Source organism: Sceloporus occidentalis, unplaced genomic scaffold, assembly GCF_023333645.1.
Source record: "Sceloporus occidentalis isolate IW3139 unplaced genomic scaffold, rSceOcc1.0.p SCAF_136, whole genome shotgun sequence".
Lineage (NCBI taxonomy): Eukaryota > Metazoa > Chordata > Lepidosauria > Squamata > Phrynosomatidae > Sceloporus > Sceloporus occidentalis.
This window is the reverse complement of record NW_028317116.1, coordinates 1,534,364-1,551,963: the sequence shown is the minus strand read 5'-3', so window position 1 is coordinate 1,551,963 and position 17,600 is coordinate 1,534,364. Positions and strand designations below refer to the sequence as shown.

The following is a 17,600-nucleotide window of genomic DNA, read 5'->3' as shown; positions in this document are numbered from 1 at the left end:
GTGTGTACTGCCTAGCTGGCGCACTCTGCAAATGCCCCATCCGATGTGCCCCAACGTCAGAAGATCCGCCCACCAATGTCAACAGGACCGCCCACTGATGTCAGCGATGGATACCGTTATGTTTTATTATATATACGAGGCAACAAAATATTTCTACCAGTACTTCATCGTAACTTTCTAAACGAGCGGACCCTGAGACTCTGGAAATATTAACCTGTTAATGGCCCATCGTAAAGGTTCTTTGTAGTGACTCGATCAAATGGCTTTAATACCGGTCGCCATGGAAACCTTGACTTGTCATTATTGAGCCACCTGCATTTAAGCAGGGATATCAACCGTAACATACTGGGAGCAAAAGCACTAATCGGAAGTCATATATATGATGACAGCGGAAGAGAATAGGAAGGAGTTCTATTTTGTTGCCTTGTAATATAATAATGATATATATATAGAGAGATAATTTGTAATATTTTGGAGCCTCTGTGCATAAAACTTCATACATCATCAAAGTATTAACGAACCTCGCTGATTAACTCATCGGCTTCCTTTGATTACAGATCTAAGCGATCTCTCCGGGGTTACAGAGCTCTTATCGTAATATTCATAGCCCTGAACAGACAGAAAGAAATCTCTTTTTTGAATTATTTCAAAATAATTGCCCCACCGCGCTGCACCGTTTTTAATTTTTTTTATATTTGTTTGTTAGGGCATCGCTTTTTTTTATTTATTTTTTTTAGCAGTCTTTTCAATACATTTGAGTAACATTTTTAACAATATTCTCTTATCCACCGAAAATAATGGAAATCCTCAGTTTAGTTGTTTTCTTTTATTTAGTTAACGATCATGTATTTATATCACAATTTTTTGAAAAGTCTGGTTGATATAAAAAGCTTGTGATTAATTGAACCCAAATCAATTATTAAATCAATTATTATCAAATATATTTTGGGGGAAAACAAATGTAGCTTTATTAAATGTAACTATTTGACAAGTAAAAGTGTAATTTTATTCTGAGAACTGCTAACCAGCGTCTCAATAATATTAATAGGCATTCAGCCCGCCACACATTCCACTGCCCGCAGTCAATGCATGTTTCGCTTGCCAGGAGTAAAAATGGCTGCCGATGACGTAGCCGCCGCGCGCCGCTTTACCCTCGCCGTCGCGTTGCTGGTGACGCGTTGTTGTCAAGGCGGAGCTGGTGTCAAGGGACTGTGTGTGAGGATGGAGGACGGTGGCGGGTAAATACAAAGAGGGGGATGGGAGCCTTGGCATCAGTATATGCCCGTTTATACCCAAAGCCAGTCTGCAGGTAGCCAGCTGTTACCCCCACTAGTCATGTGCACAATAAAGATTATCCCCCTAAACCTTATGTACTAAACATGTGACGCACGTCATACGTGGCAGCACCCGGTTCAGTGTTTTAGAAGTGTTCATATTAATGTTTTAATGGAGGTTTTTAGACTATGGGTCCATTTAATAGTCATTGTCTCTATATCTGATGCCATTGCTTGAATGATAGTAAGCTCTGCTGCCGCGGGATATAAAATATGTTCTCTGAACGCAGAATATGACGTCATAGCGTATATAAAATAAACGACGGCAGAGCTGCTTTGTGAGAACGCTGCTAGGTAATAAGCCTGGACGTTCCGTGGGTTTCATGAGGATCGTTCGTTTAGAACGGACCGCCAGGATTATTCCAGGAACTTGCTGTTTTGGCTGAAATTGAAATAAAATGCATTTTTTGCCTGGTGACTTAAACGCGGAATTTCTATAATCCGGTTGCACACCTTGTGCTGTTAATAAGGATGAAATATTTTGACCGTGTAACTAAATGTAATTATTTATGTTTGAGATGTGAACGCCGTGGGTCTCCTTTATTTTCAGGTTGTGTCAAGTCATTGTGAACATCTGATCGTTGAAGACTAAAGCGCTGACCTGAGAAGATGTCCGTCTGCTTGACGGAGGAACAGAAGAGAAAGATTGAGGAGAACAGACAGAGGGCATTAGCCCGGAGAGCGGAGAGACTTGCCGTCCAGCAGAATGCTGCCAACGGGCAGCAGAGCATCTCGGGGGCTTCAAACAAACCTCAGCCGGGAAAGGCTCTGCAGCCCCCAAAGGTACAAAGTTTTAACGCTCCGCTAGAAAGTAAGGAACTGGAAAGCGGCAACAATAAGAAATGCGTTCCTCCGCGGTTTGACGTAAAGGTTGATCCGCCATCATCGGCTAAGGATGAGCAGCGTTCGGCTGGACAGCCGGTGTCTGTATATCCCAAGCAAAACTCCTCCAGCATAAAAAATGGAACAGCAGCTCCACAGACCTCGAATCTACACAAGCAGTTAAGCAGAGGTGGTACCGACCCGAATCCGCAGGAAGCCAACAGACCACCTGCTGACCTGTACAAGGCACCTGCGATACAGCCTGGTTTTGGTAATGCTGGGGCTACAAGGACTGCAAATAATTCACAGCTCTATGAGTCGTTAGCAAGCTCCAGATTAGCAGCGCTGACTGGCGGCAGCAGGACGGGGTCTGAAGTTGGGAATGGACCCTTAGTGAATAACGTTAAGCATTTTTACGGGTCGTCTACAAGCACCAAGTCAACTGCGCCTGTTGGCAGCAAGACAGCAACTGAAGGCAAGGAAAAGGTGGCCGGCGGAGGGAGCGCAGAAAGCGGGACGGCAAAGAAAGCGGCAAACGTCACGAAAGGGAGGTGTGTGAGGCATCCCGAGAAACGCTTCCGCGTCGAAGTGGGATACAACGCAGAGCTGATCTCCTTGTTTAAAACGATACCCAGCAAGAGTTACGGTGAGTGTGAGTAACCCTCAATGCAAAGAACCTCTCTCCATGCACTCTGGTGTTAATCGCACGAAACAGTGGGGTGGGTTCACTAAACTCTGCGTTTTGAAGATTAATTTAGATGAATCATATGTTTTGCAACATGGCAAATGCCCATATTCCTTGAAAAGTTTAATTCCTGATTGTTTTAGACATGCTGTATATTTGATCATGTCCCTTTAAGTACGCAGTAGGGTTTGCTTGTACATATAGACTACTGTTCAAAAGTTTGGTATTACTTAGAAACTTCCTTGTTTTTGAAAGAGAAGCACATTTTGTCCATTAAAATAACATGAAATGGATCAGAAATCAGTGCAGATGGGGTTAATGTTGGTGTTTAATGGAATCTCTTTATAGAGGCCCTTTATCACTCCCATCACTCCTGTGTTCCAATGGCCCTTTATCCCTCCCATCACTCCTGTGTTCCAATGGCCCTTTATCACTCCCATCACTCCTGTGTTCCAATGGCCCTTTATCACTCCCATCACTCCTGTGTTCCAATGGCCCTTTATCACTCCCATCACTCCTGTGTTCCAATGGCCCTTTATCACTCCCATCACTCCTGTGTTCCAATGGCCCTTTATCACTCCCATCACTCCTGTGTTCCAATGGCCCTTTATCACTCCCATCACTCCTGTGTTCCATAGGCACAATGTGTTTGCTGATCCAAGTTTGTTTAAAAGGCTAATTGATGGTTAGAAAACCCTTTTGTAATTCTGTTACAGCCTGAAATCTCATTGTTTTCCATGAAAACAGCCCAGGGACCCCAAACTTTTTTTTATCTTGTAAAGAGATTGCAATTAGAGAAATTATCCCAATCTATCTCTGTAGTATCCATTAGCGGTTCAGTGAAATATACATCCTTATCGTAATGCTTTGATTTATGCCGAGTCCTCTCAGATGTTACCGCAGGTCTCTGCCGACGTTCCGTCTGATTGTCTTACCGCAGCTTGTAAAATATTGCATAAATACAGCGATAATTGAAATTGCATGTTTATAACACACTTTACAAGCTGTGTTCTCACAAACTTGATTAAGCCACTAATTTCTAACATGAGGAAGCAGCATCCCAAATCGCCTTGGCTTACGAGCGATAAGAATTTAAAACGGACGTTCCCTGCAGACACATTTCATTTGTTTTTTTGTTATGGTTAATTCTGCTTTGGTGCCGAGTATTTCCCCGGAGCTACAAACGGGACTCTGAAGGTATTACAGACTCGGTTTGGGTTGCGAGGGCCGCGCTTGTAGGCTTACAACCTATAATGAAGAGCAGGGTAAACACAGAAAGTATACAGGCGATGGTATTAAAAACCGGTCCCCCAGGTGGATAGCTTTGTACAGTTCGGTGGCCGTGCGGAGTTAGCGTGCGTGCTTTGCAGAATAATGTATCTTTAAAGAGACGCTGAGAGACGTGGAAGCTCACAAACAAAAACCTTTTTTAAATATAATACCTATATTATATTTATAATAATGTATTTATTTTTTTCTCCCATCGATCATCCTGTGCTTTGTAGACTGTGTAACATGTCTTCCATGCCCACCAACTCCCTCAACCCATGTCAGTAAGTTTATGGCTGATGTTTTCTTTATGGCTGCTTCTCACTCACGTTCTTCTCTGTTTTAGATCCTGCAACAAAAATGTGGAATTTTAGCCAGGATGATTATGCTACACTTTGTAAGTATTCATCGGAAAGCAAATCAAGAGATGTTATCCGGATAGAAAATGAAACCATATCTACCCTAGGAGAGCCTTTTTTTTTTTCCTTTTGAAAAACAAAATAGACATTTTTGTATTTGATCGTTTACCTGTAACCTTACCTGTAGCGCCACAAATACGATTTCTCCGTGTCCCTGTATGTTGGCACCTTGGTCTGTAAAACATGGCAACCCAACAGTCACTGATATTGAGGAACACTTGTGTTCTCTTATGGGCTCCTTACAGGATTGCTTAAGAAGGTATATTGACGGTTGGGGAAACAATGGTTTTTCCTATTCGTCAGAATGCTGTGAATTATTTTATTAGAATACGTTGTGTTTATAGACCCCCGGAAGATTCTTCGGTACTATGACAGAAGAGAAGGTGACAACACAACGTTGAAACTAGCGATAACATTCACAAACGTTAAGACCTACTGGCACAGAGGGAGAAAATGGCCCCGGGGCGCACAGTGTTTTTTCACATTATCTTTTCAGTGAGTGAAGTGCAGCGGCTGCAGACGGTGGTTTTGAGCCCTCTGGATGGAATGGAAGCCGTGGACGTACGATCCGATCCGCTCGCGTCGGGCGCGGGGGCTTCCGTTAATACCCTCTTAGGAATGTGCAACAACTGGCAAAGACCCAACGCTATCGTCAAAGGCAGATGCCTGCTCGTCCTCCGCTCGCGCTTTGAAGTGGATATCGGATACCACGCCGAAATCATTGCCTTATTCAAGCAAATGAGCTCCAGGAATTATGGTGAGAGAGGCAACCTTCATTAAACTGTTTTAACCATTTACAGGCAGGGGAGAATATGATGGGTCTTAATCAGATAAAACCTCTTATTTGATGCCCTTTCCTCCATTGTGAAGCTGCAAGCCTTGCTGCTCTCCTGTTCCTGGCAGAAGTTACTATAGAGGTACTCCAGCCACCCCAGCAAGACGTTCTGCAGATCAGCGATTCTTCTTTCTTGTCTTTTCTTGACCTGAGTTAGCTTGGCCTACCAGGGACAGCAAGAATTGCTTTTCACGAAGGAAACAGAAGCAAATTAGAGGATTTATCAGCTAAACTGTAACAGAATAAACTAAAGTTCCACATAAATGTTTATTTTTCAAGAAAGCATAAAAAAGCAACTACTCTAAATTTTCTATACTTTTAGTCTGAGAGAAGTGCCCACTTTCAAGTGTTTTTCCACATGGAGAAAAATTTTTTTTTACTTGGGACATACAGTTAACTTTAAACCCCCACAGTGTATTTAATTTTGCAGGGCAATCGGACCCCCGAGTGTTAGGTGTTAGAGTGTTTAGGCAGATCCGCACATTTAGGAAGTTCTCGGGTTGCCGCGTATCTAATGAAATATTTTATTTTACGAAATAAAATGACAGAATTCTGATTTTTTTTTTTTTTACAGATACGAAAACCAGAAAATGGAGCTTTTTATTGGAGGATTACCAAAAACTAAGTAAGCTTTTTATGTTTGCTTTCGTGCTACGGCCTGCAATAAAAAAACCCAAACATAATTATAAAATATCTGCATTGTCTCAACACACAGCTCATAGACAATGATTTATTTATGAGAAGCCATAAAAATGCATCGTTAGCAAACGTCTGCAGCAGCAGCCCCAAGAATATCAAATATTTAGCTCGGAAAAGAAATTAATTACTGTCACTGGAATTGGTCTGCCAGCTTTCACCGCTTCCTAACATTTCAAAGTATTTATTCGGAGAGCATGATATTTGTTAGCTCGTGATTGGACGGAATCTGTTGGTTTTTTGGGGTGGTTTAATTATCAAAATTTCAAATAAATCACAAATGCTGACCTTAAAAAGAAGCAACTTCCATCCTAGGCCTCCCCGATCCTAGTAATTATTGTGATTGTGGCTCTCATATAAGGGGACACTCCACGCATCATACACACTTTAATGTGGTCCCTTTAAATTTTCATGTTGTCCCTTTTGCAAATGCATGGAGGGGGATTTCTGCAGAACCCCCCCCCCCGGATGCATTTGCCCCCCCCCCCCCAGATAAATGCCCTGCAGGAGATGTGTTTGGGTGAATAAATCTCCCTGCACGTGATGTTCTCACCTCCAGTCACCCCCAGCACTGGCGCGGGGATCGTTGCATGTGGCTGTCTTTTCGGACCTCTGTCCGCGCTTGTGCAAAGTCCTCCTATTGAAGGAGTCAATCGGTGGCAAGAATAGTGGGACCATGGAGGAGGGCAGCTGTCGCAGCAGGGCTTCATCTTCTGTGTCAGGCGAGTGCTTTAATGTTTTATTTTTTTCGTTTTAAAGTTACTCACAAAAGGTTAACCTACTCAGAGTGCTGTAATATGACAGTAATGGGTGCAGTAACGGGATTGAAAGCCTAATTGTGACAGATGTACAATTATCAAGTTTGAAAGGTTCTCAAATGGGACATCTGAGCTGGTGTGATGTCATGTGTGACTCCTCCCATTAAACAGCCATTGCGTTGTGATGTCATGTGTGACTCATGCATTACGCAGTTGGAACCATGATGTCACAGAGTTTAACATTGAGTTGTCGGAGGTGGCGGCATGTTAAAGTTGCCTTCTGCGTATCCCGCGTTACAAACAAAGTGACAATTTGTAAGAATGAGACACAAACTGTTTCTCTGAAGTTCCTTCTGCTTTGAAGACTATATAGTGATTTTTTGGGAAAGTACTAAATATTTTCCAGAATACTTTTTTTCCAGTTCGACTTATTACTTATTGTAAGAAGCGCTGCGTAATTTGTTGGGGCGATATTAATAAAGGGGGTAGTACACTTAAGGGGGTAGGCAGTAACAAATTGCGATATGTGGTAATTTTGATGTCCCCTCACTTAAAGGGTTAAACACTAAAGGTTTGCATGGAAACGGCAGAAACAAAAGGAACAATACAGTTAAAATGAAATGAAGCGAGGAATAATAGGGAACTTATTACTGCGTTTCCTTTTTATAACTAAAAGCTGCGTATTTTTACCCTGCTAAATAATGCTTGTAAAAGGTGGGTTTATGTTTGAAAATGATCTGACTGTCAGATAATTGTTTCTGCATCTGACCGTTTCTCGCCACCCGCTGCTTCCTGCAAAGTCCCGATGCTCCGCCGGCTTCGATTTAGGAAGAAAAAAGGTTGTTTTAGGAGACAATACCTGCCTGATTCATGCTGGTAGAGCGGCTTCCTAATCATTTGTGCTTTTAGTTATAAAAAGGAAACGCAGTAATAAGTTCCCTATTATTCCTCGCTTCATTTCATTTTAACTGTATTGTTCCTTTTGTTTCTGCCGTTTCCATGCAAACCTTTAGTGTTTAACCCTTTAAGTGAGGGGACATCAAAATTACCACATATCGCAATTTGTTACTGCCTACCCCCTTAAGTGTACTACCCCCTTTATTAATATCGCCCCAACAAATTACGCAGCGCTTCTTACAATACAGTATATTTAAGAGGAATGACGAGGCAAGAATAGACAAACCGATACATTAGATAGAGAGAGCTCGGCTCACAAGCTTACAATCATTTTAACATTGTCTTTTTTTTTTAAGACAATGCCTTAAAGATTGATTAACCAAACCAAACTCAAAATAAAAAATAATAAATATTTATGTATGTGTGTGTGTGTGTGTGTATGTATGTGTGTATATATATATATATATATATATATATATAAAATATTGCTTTTGGTAATTTTTAAGACTTGCAGAGGTATTTTGGTTTCTAGTATTATACTGAAAAATATCAATAACATGAGAATATTAGGTATTATTCTATATAATGACACGGTTATAATAAACTTATTTGTGCCTATTTTTATCTAACAGGCTGTCCGTCCGCCTCTCGCTCATTATATTCTGCTACTTGTAATATTCTAATGTTAATAAAATCTTCATCCGATTTTCTAGGCATAGAAATAAAACTTTCATTCCACATTCCTCACGTTATTTCTGTCATTTCAGTTTTTTTCTCGTTTTTCTTTTCTTTTTTGCTTGCTGTCGCAGAAGGAATTCTCAGCTCAATTTTTTTTTTAAAACAAACAAACAAACAAACAAATGTGCGAAAGAAATGGGCAGAAAAGTGGAAAGTGTGATTTAAAGAGCTTAAACCCATCGGTACTTTCCCTGTGAATGGGAGGCTGTGCGGTGGCGCATGCTGCTCCAAACCAAAGGCGCTATAAATTCTCCAAAGTAGAAAGAAATTCCGAGAAACCGTTTGCTGCGCTTTCTCAGAATCTAAGAACACGAAGAATTGTGTTTTGTCGGTAAGGTTAGGAAACGCACGGCTGCCGGCTTCCTTTGGATGAGAATGAAATCCAGGAAGCCTTTAGCTGTTTCATTTCTCGATTCCCACTACCGTGTAGTTAATGGATTATAAGACGAACCCTCAAACTTTGGCTCTTAATGGAAAAGAAAAAAAGGAATATACCCTTTTGGGGGAAAAAATAAAAACCACTGTTTTTGCTTTCATTGTATCAATGTATCGCTTTACAACTTTTCTTAAGGCTAATGTTAGGATCCAAGAACAAAATGCACGTCTGACCCTTTAATAATTATTGATCTGTGAACCTCTTCAAAACGCGTTGGGTTTTCTCGTCCAGCAATGTACAATGTTAATAGAATATAAAGGATATTAGTCAGTGTGTGCTGGAAAATGTCAGGATTACTTCATTTTAAAATGATTCTAGGAGCAGAAAAAAAATACATTGATGTTATTGCTCCCCTTTGGTGGTCCTCTTAGTTTTAAACCAAATTTCTGTAAATCAATTACACTTTTGGAAAGCGAAAGCTATACATATCAATATATCAAACGGTAATTATTCTATGGTATTAAATGATACATAGCTAATAGTCTGTGTCAGCTGTTGGGCCCTCAAGTATTCATTCAGAGATAACCCCATTGCCAAGTCTGACCTGATTCCAGCACTGTCGATGGGAGCGCTCCTGTCTACTTGCCTGGCATGTAACCTTGTAATGTAAGGATGTTTTACTTTAACAAGAGGGTGGTAGATAGATGGAACAGCCTCCCAGCAGAAGTGGTAAAGGGTAATACTATGAGGGGATTTAAACATGCATGGGATAGACATACGGCTCCTGAATCAAAGATGACTGATTAAGGTTTGAGTCTTTACAGCAGGAGCAACCGGCGACTAGATGGTTCTTATTAGCCGTCGAATTCTGTATTTCTATAACAGTCTCACGGAATGGTCTAAGTTTTCTTCTTCTGGCCCCTTTGCAGTGGAAGCGGCGCGCGGCATTCAGCAGGTGGAGGTAGAGCCTCTCCCCAGGCCCGTGATCCAAGCCTTCGCTGCCCAGTTTGAGAAGACATCGGTGAGCCGCGCCGAGACGGTCGACGTGGATCTCTCCCACGTGGATTCCAAGCTTGTGAGCAGCCTGATGCCGTTCCAGAGAGAAGGCGTTAAGTGAGTAAAATCACGACGCATCGCTGGGTCGATTAATTAACTCCCAGAGGATAGAGTTCCATCGGGGATCACGTCCCGTACCTCTGAGATGGACATTTCCCGATTTTGCATCTCCAGAGTGTTATATAATTAGTGTTTCAAGATTATTCGAATATTTAACTTTGATATCAGAAACACTCAAATTGTGTGTATATATATATATAAAATTCATTCCCATTCAATGTAACAAGAGAGAGAAAAAGAAAAATCTGGTCACAGAGCTTGAAAGTTGGGCAGACTGGATGTGCGAATGGCTCTTATCGGCCACCAAATTCTATTATTGTATGCATTGCGCATAGTGGGTTTTTCTGTATTATTAGTTAGAAATTATACCTAACGAAATACTTTTCCACTTTACTTTTCTTGCCTTGTTTTTTTCCCCCAGCTTTGCCGTGTCTCGGGAAGGCCGCCTGCTTCTTGCGGATGACATGGGATTGGGGAAGACTATCCAGGCTATCTGTATTGCAGCCTTTTACAGGAGCGAGTGGCCGCTGCTAGTGGTGGCCCCGTCTTCTGTCAGGTTTACATGGGCTGAGGTGAGGATTTTATGCTTCTTACTGCCTGTTCTTTGCCTGAAATACTTCTGTACAACAGCAGCGTATAAACCGAAAATGGGATGTTTCTGCATAGTATTCACGTACAACTACTGTTCAAAAGTTTGGGGTCACTCAGCAGTTTTCATGGAAAACAGGTAAATTTCTGGCTGTAACATAATTGCCGAAAGGGTTTTCGCACCATCAATTATCCTTTTAAACTTAAACTTGGATTAGCAAACGCAACGTGCCATTGGAACCCAGGAATGATGAAGTTAATTAATTACTTTGTTATTCTGAGCTGTTGATTGAACAAGAGGCAGTGAATGTTGAGCATCCTCTGGTATATTTCCTTGTCGTAGGACTCTTGACGACCCACGTGCTAAATAGGTTCACTAATAATGTGCCATATAATGTGTGTCATATTTAGGCTTTTCATCGGTGGCTGCCCTCGGTGGACCCAGACTCTGTCAACGTTATAGTGACCAGCCGAGACTGCCAGTCAACGAGCCTTATTAACATTGTCAGCTTTGACCTGCTTGGAAAGATGGACAAGCAGAATGCACCTAGTTTCAAAGTTGTCATTATCGTAAGTAAGGCATTTAATTCAGGAAACTCTGGTCTGTCATATTTTAAAAGATTCACCTAGAGGCTATAACAATCAAGTGTTTAATTTCCTACTCTTAAAGTACATTTAACAAAGTACAAAAGGGATGTTTATTTCAAAGGAGGAGAAATGTAAGAAGAGATCATTATGTAATGTTAGAAAGATTGACTTTACTGAGAGGGTTGTAGTTAAATGGAACAGACTCCCAGCATATGCATGGGAAAGGCATATAACATAATATGATCCAGCAGGTCCCCCGTCCCTCCCTGCACACAATATGATCCTGCAGCTCCTCCGGCTCTACCTGCACACAATATGATCCAGCAGGTCCCTCGTCCCTCCCTGCACACAACATGATCCAGCATGTCCTCCATTCCTCCCTGCACACAACATGATCCAGCATGTCCTCCATTCCTCCCTGCACACAACATGATCCAGCATGTCCTCCCTCCCTCCCTGCACACAACATGATCCTGCAGCTCATCTGTCCTCCCCTGCACACACTATGATCACGCACAAGACACAATCATCAGGCAGATCCTTGGTGGGAATTGTTTTCATGCTGGTCATATAACAGTGAAGGTGCAATCATATTGCGCTTTTCTTTAAGTCCTTTCCAGCTTCACAGCAACGTTGAAGGACTATTATATATGTAGAGATGTGTTTACACTTTTCTATTTCTTTTTTTTAGGATGAATCACATTTTCTGAAGAATGTGAAAACTGCCCGTTGTAAATCTGCAATGCCGCTGCTTAAGGTATAAACCTATAATATGTACAGAGGAGGCTTTTCTTTTGCAGCCCTCAATTCCTTTTAATGTTCTGTCAAAGTCCAGGTGGGAAGTTTATTTCAAAAGAGGAGAAATGAGACCAAGGAACCATAATCTAAAACTAGAGGGTTAAAGGCTTAGAAATACAGTGTGTAAGCATATATTTCTTACATGGTGGTAGGTAACTGGAACAGTTTCCCAGCAGAATTGGTTGACGTTAATCCAGTGAGGAACTTTAATCCTGCATATGACAAGCATTAGACTATCCTGAATATAAAACACGATCAAGGACCCGGTCACAGTCAAGTTTGAAAGTTGGGCAGACTGCATGTGTGAATTGCTCTTATCTGCCACCAAATTCTATTATTTTATGCATCGCATGGTGTGTTTTTCTGTATTATTAGAGTTATAAATTGTACCTAATGAAATACTTTTCCAATTTACTTTTCTTAAATAATTGAGAAGCCAGAATGAACTTGCACCTCCCTAATGTACATTAAATATTAAGTTCTCCTATTGGAAGTTCTTCAGCTGATACATCACACGCTAACAGGCTTTCGCTCCTATTTTATTATTCAAAATATTAATGGGGCAGTAATGTTAGTAATGCCCAGTTTTTTCCCCAGGCATACATGGGGGTACAACTACCGTTCAAACATTTAGGGTCACTCCACTGTTTTCATGGAAAACAAGGACATTTCTGGCTGTAACATAATTACAAAAGGGTTTTCTAACCATCAATTAGCCTTTTAAACTTAATCTTGGATCAGCGAACACAACGTGCCATTGGAACACAGGAGTGATGGGAGTGATAAAGTGTATACCAGATGTTTGATGGACGTTGTGTACAGCATATTATATGTATTTTGTATAGAGTGCGAAAAGGGTGATCTTACTGTCTGGCACCCCCGCCATGTCTCGTCCATCCGAGCTCTACACGCAGATTGCTGCGGTGAGGCCAACTTTCTTCCCTCGTTTCCATGACTTTGGGCTCCGTTACTGTGATGCTAAGCAGGTGAGACCCTCGCGCCGCTGCGCAGCGCTAATGCTGGACCCCCGGTGCTCACCACAGCATGACTTCTCGTTCACAGATGCCGTGGGGATGGGATTACTCCGGCTCTTCTAACCTGAATGAGCTGAAACTGCTTCTCGAAGAGTCTATTATGATCCGAAGGTTAAAGTCGGAAGTTCTGTCCCAGTTACCGTCCAAACAGCGCAAAATGGTCGTAATTGCCCCCGAAGGCATCAGTGGCAAAACCAAGGCGGCGCTTGCAGCTGCGGCCAAGGAGATGTCCAAAAACTTTAAAAGTGTGAGTCTGATGGATGTGGGAGCACATTGCACACCTAGATAGGACAGAGGAGGGCATTCCCGAGGATGAGGGGGATAGCTAACAGGGTACTTACAATTCAATATAGACAAATCAAATAACAAACAAAGGAATTATATAAATGTAACCAATGAAAGGTGGCTTGTGCCTCCTAGTTTATTCTGTTTGTTGTCTTAATTGCAGAAAGTTCAAGAAAAGGAGGCTCTTCTCCAGTTCTACAACCGGACCGCTGAAGCCAAGACCCGCTCTGTCGTGTGAGTGACTGTAATTTGGGCCAAAACGTGAACTTTCCTCTGTATCTGATATAAGCCATTAAAATATATTGTATTGTATTTGGGAGAACATGACAGATTTGTCTTTTCATTGTTTGACCTCGGTTCTCGTAATCCATCGTTATTCCAACCCTCTGCGATGAGAATTGTAGATGAGCGGCTGTGAAGTATGACTGCCGGTGTCACCTGCACTAGAAACATGGGAAATGTACCCAAAAATTTGCCCCATTCCCGTGCAAAAATTTTTGATGCCTTCTGGATGCTGGGTTAAAGAGAAGTGATTAGTGTCTTCTAAGACTATCTTTGTTTCGATGTCTCTTCTTTGGCAGTGAATACATCATGGATTTGCTAGAAAGTGGGAGAGAGAAGTTTCTTGTATTTGCTCATCACAAGCTGGTGCTCGACTCCATCTGCGAAGAGTTGGGGAAGAAGGTACGTGGTTCAGATCACAAGACTGGATATTAAATATATTCCTTTAAAAGATAGAAGCACTAACAGGACCCTTTTCCCAATCGTTTCATGTAGTTGGCCATGTATAGCATCTTCATTAGAGCCCGTGGGGTGGCTTTTAACATCGATGGCAGGAATATGCAGACTTTCATTTAATCAGAGCTCCTTGATGAGCGAATGGTTTATTAAGGACACATTTTAAACACATGGAGTGCGTGATAGCTTGTGAGCCCCTGATATACGATCTGCCCGTAAAAATGAGCTGGAAGACCCTTCTTAAAAGTCGTTTTAGAGTGAATTGTAAAGAGTTTGCTAAGCTACTCTTGTCAATTCAGAAACTACACAGAAGGCTAAATAATAGACCAGACTTGAATTATAGGTTGGTTGTGTCCCTCCTATTCTGGTGAAAAGAACACCTAAAGCTAAATATAGTACTAGAGCCATTGCCCTTATTTTTGGGGCAGCGTGAGACACGGCCTGATTCATATGATTCATGCACTGCCATGTTTCCTAAGCTTTTTTTTAACCACATTCCATGTATGGCTTTTTCATAAGATTACCAAAATAGTCTAATTCATTAAAATATTTGTATATAATGCCCTGTGAGAGAAAATGTGAGGTTCCCGATACAGAAGTGGTCCTACCTCGGGGGGAAATCCTTAGCTTAGTGGCCTCATACATCTTAATTATTGAGGGCTCTTCTTCTGCCTCTCTTATAGGACGTCTGTTTCATTCGCATCGATGGCAGCACCTCGTCCTCTGACCGCCAGTCCCTCTGTCACAAGTTCCAGTTTTCGGAGAAGTCGTGTATAGCTGTTCTGTCCATCACGGCTGCCAACATGGGGCTGACCTTGTCTAGTGCTGATTTGGTTGTGTTTGCAGAGCTGTTTTGGAACCCAGGGGTAAGCTGATGCTCTAATGATTTGAAGTATTAGATTGTGGCTACCTTCCCTTGGTTATAGCGCCACCATTAAGTCATATTTTAAGACTTTGCTCCAGTTTTACATTCACTCTTGGTCAAATTCCCTCTTACAGTTGGTTCCACCGTTAACCCAGTGGTACCGTGTAAAAGAAAATGGGGACTTCTCAGCAGCCCTGCCAGATTTTAATCTGCACTGAAACAGACCCCCTTATGTACACCTCATTTAGTAGATTGTAAACTCCTAGGAGTAGAGCCCTCTTTCTATTATGTACCAGAATGTCCCAGCATTTAATGTTGTCTGTTACAGAGAAGCGCTACAGACTCTATTGGCACTCTATAGGTAAAATGTCATTTAAAGCTCTAAATTAAAGATCGTGGCTTTTCGTCCAGTAGAAACACTGTCTGAAATAAGTCGTACTGTCCCTTTAAGGCAATGCTCTGTTTAATTTTGTTTCTTTCAAAGTCGTTGGCTGCTGGATTGCTTTAATACGTGCGAACTGGGTGTATTTTAAGAATAAATTCTCCGTTAATGGCACTTGATCTTCCAGGAACTGTGGCTGCCGTGTGCGCTCGCCATGTTCTGTACTGGGAGCGATGTTCTGTACTGGGAGCCCAATCAGTCCCACTGTTTCTGGCTGTTAGATTCGGCCTCCTGCACTTCACCCCCTCTTGACCCGTTTAGAGAGGCTCTGATTGATGAGGCTGCCTTATTGCTCTTTAATTCCAGCATCTAGTTGTCGGGAAAACAAATTCGGACGAGTGGCTCCTTTCCGTGAATCTTGCTCCGTGTTTTTTCAAGAAAATTCTCGGAATATCTAATAAGCCCTTTCCTTTCAATACTAAAATTAAGCTTAGATTTACCATTCAGGGAAATATTAACCCCTACATTGCAGAATTACATGGAATACGCTGCAGGCAACTTCTGGCAATTGCAGCTGAGAATGAGATTGCAGGGAAGAGTCAATTAAAAGAAGCAACCTTTTTATTATTTCATTTCTAATCAATTAAGCTATTTAATCAATTTAAAAATAAGAAAAACAGTATTTTGATCTAAACGCGTATGTTAATATGTCCAAATCAGTTTTTTTTTACCTAAGGGGAATGATTATAGTATCATAAAAATATTGATTCATTTATGCAACAAGATCTGGTAGTTTTTTTTAGATTGGCCTGATTGCAATAAAATAAAAAAATAAAAATATTGTGAAAACACAGTTATACTCGAAACAAAAAATAGGTAATTAGTAACATTTTATTTTGGCTTGATTATTGTCCATTTTATGATTTTAACACAATAATGGCTGTGTATAGAAAATTATTCTGGGCAAAGTTGGAAAGCTTTTTTTTTCCCCACACTTTTTATATATATATATATATATTTTTTTTTTTATAGAGACACAGCCACTTAGATCCAAAGTGTGTTTAAAGAAATGGAATGTGATAAAAAGATTAAAGGCCATTGATCAGCTGTCATTTCCCTCATTAATTAAACGCTATAACTGACTGTGCCTCTGAACTAGGTTCTAATCCAGGCAGAAGATCGGGTCCACAGAATCGGACAGACAAGCTCTGTGAATATCCATTATCTTGTTGCGAAAGGCACTGCGGACGATTATTTATGGTAAGGAAATTGTGTTTTAGACTAAAAATCTCATCATGCTCAGTTAATTGGCTGACAGGCAGTGGGTAGCGGCCGTCGTGCCAGGTTACAGGTCACAGTCTCTTTATCCTGGAATTCACTGTATTGTGTGTAATTGTGTGTTATCTCTATTACAGGCCAATGATCCAGGAGAAGATAACGATCCTCAGCCAAGCTGGATTGTCTGAGAATAATTTTAATGAAACAACTGAATCTACGGATTTTTTCAAAAAGGTAACTTGGCGAAATGTACCCGCTCTGTCTCTCTGTACTATGACGTCAACTTTCATAGGAAGGGAAATTTGTAAAAAAGACACATTAAATGTTGTTTTCTGGTTTGGATCATACTTCATGTACCTGCTTGAGGAAACACTAAATTAAAAAGTTTCCGACTTACTGCTGGAACGCAGCCGGTAATATCTTCATGGCTCTCGCTGCAGGATCCGAAGCAGAAGAGCATCTATGACCTTTTCCAGAGGTCCTTCTCGGAGGGCGCCGCCGCAACGGACGATGCAGATGAAGCTTTATTACTGCAGGCCTGCGAGGAGGCGGAAGTACCCCCCGACGCTACCGCAGACGCCCCCTCAGACCTTTACTCAGAAAGCCCCTGCAAGAAACGCAAGCTTGAGGATTACTTCGGATCAGAATATTAAAAATAGAAAATGTACATTGTTGTAAGAAAAAAGTTTAATATGAAAGAATATTTTGTATTTTGTTAAACTAATTTGACACATTAAAGCTATAAAAATATTTTTTTTAAAACATTTTTTTAATGTGATCGCGTGATGCTTTCTCATCAATCTGTGCGCGTGAGGGAGACACTCGGAGACTGATAAAAAAGGATCCTGGGGAAGGGAGAATGAGGACCAGTTAGCGTTTTACCTGGGAACCAATAACATTAGCTTACATTTTAATAGCTATTTCTTCTCAAATTGGTTGGCTGTGCACGCTAGGGGTTGTAATGATCAGCAGCTGCAGTACGCGCACAGCCCATACAGTAACTTCAGTCACGTGAATTACTCTGCACGTCTTTGCTGCGTCCTGGTCGTCATGGAAACACTCGGTCCTTCAGCGGACGACTCTATGGTCTATCGGGGAG

At 41.4% G+C, this 17,600-nt stretch overlaps 1 protein-coding gene across 1 annotated transcript; it reads left to right on the top strand.

The window, feature by feature from the left end:
- The first annotated feature begins 1,943 nt into the window (after nt 1–1,943).
- Nucleotides 1,944–17,154, top strand: LOC149281299 (SNF2 related chromatin remodeling annealing helicase 1-like). The gene is made up of 16 exons (XM_089499486.1): nt 1,944–2,802; nt 4,457–4,507; nt 5,026–5,286; nt 5,939–5,989; nt 9,759–9,942; nt 10,367–10,517; nt 10,945–11,103; nt 11,813–11,878; nt 12,765–12,905; nt 12,982–13,200; nt 13,402–13,472; nt 13,820–13,922; nt 14,660–14,842; nt 16,383–16,483; nt 16,639–16,735; nt 16,942–17,154. Exons 1-16 carry the CDS (start codon nt 1,944–1,946, stop codon nt 17,152–17,154), a joined length of 2,910 nt encoding a protein of 969 aa, XP_089355612.1.
- Nucleotides 17,155–17,600: the final 446 nt, after the last annotated feature.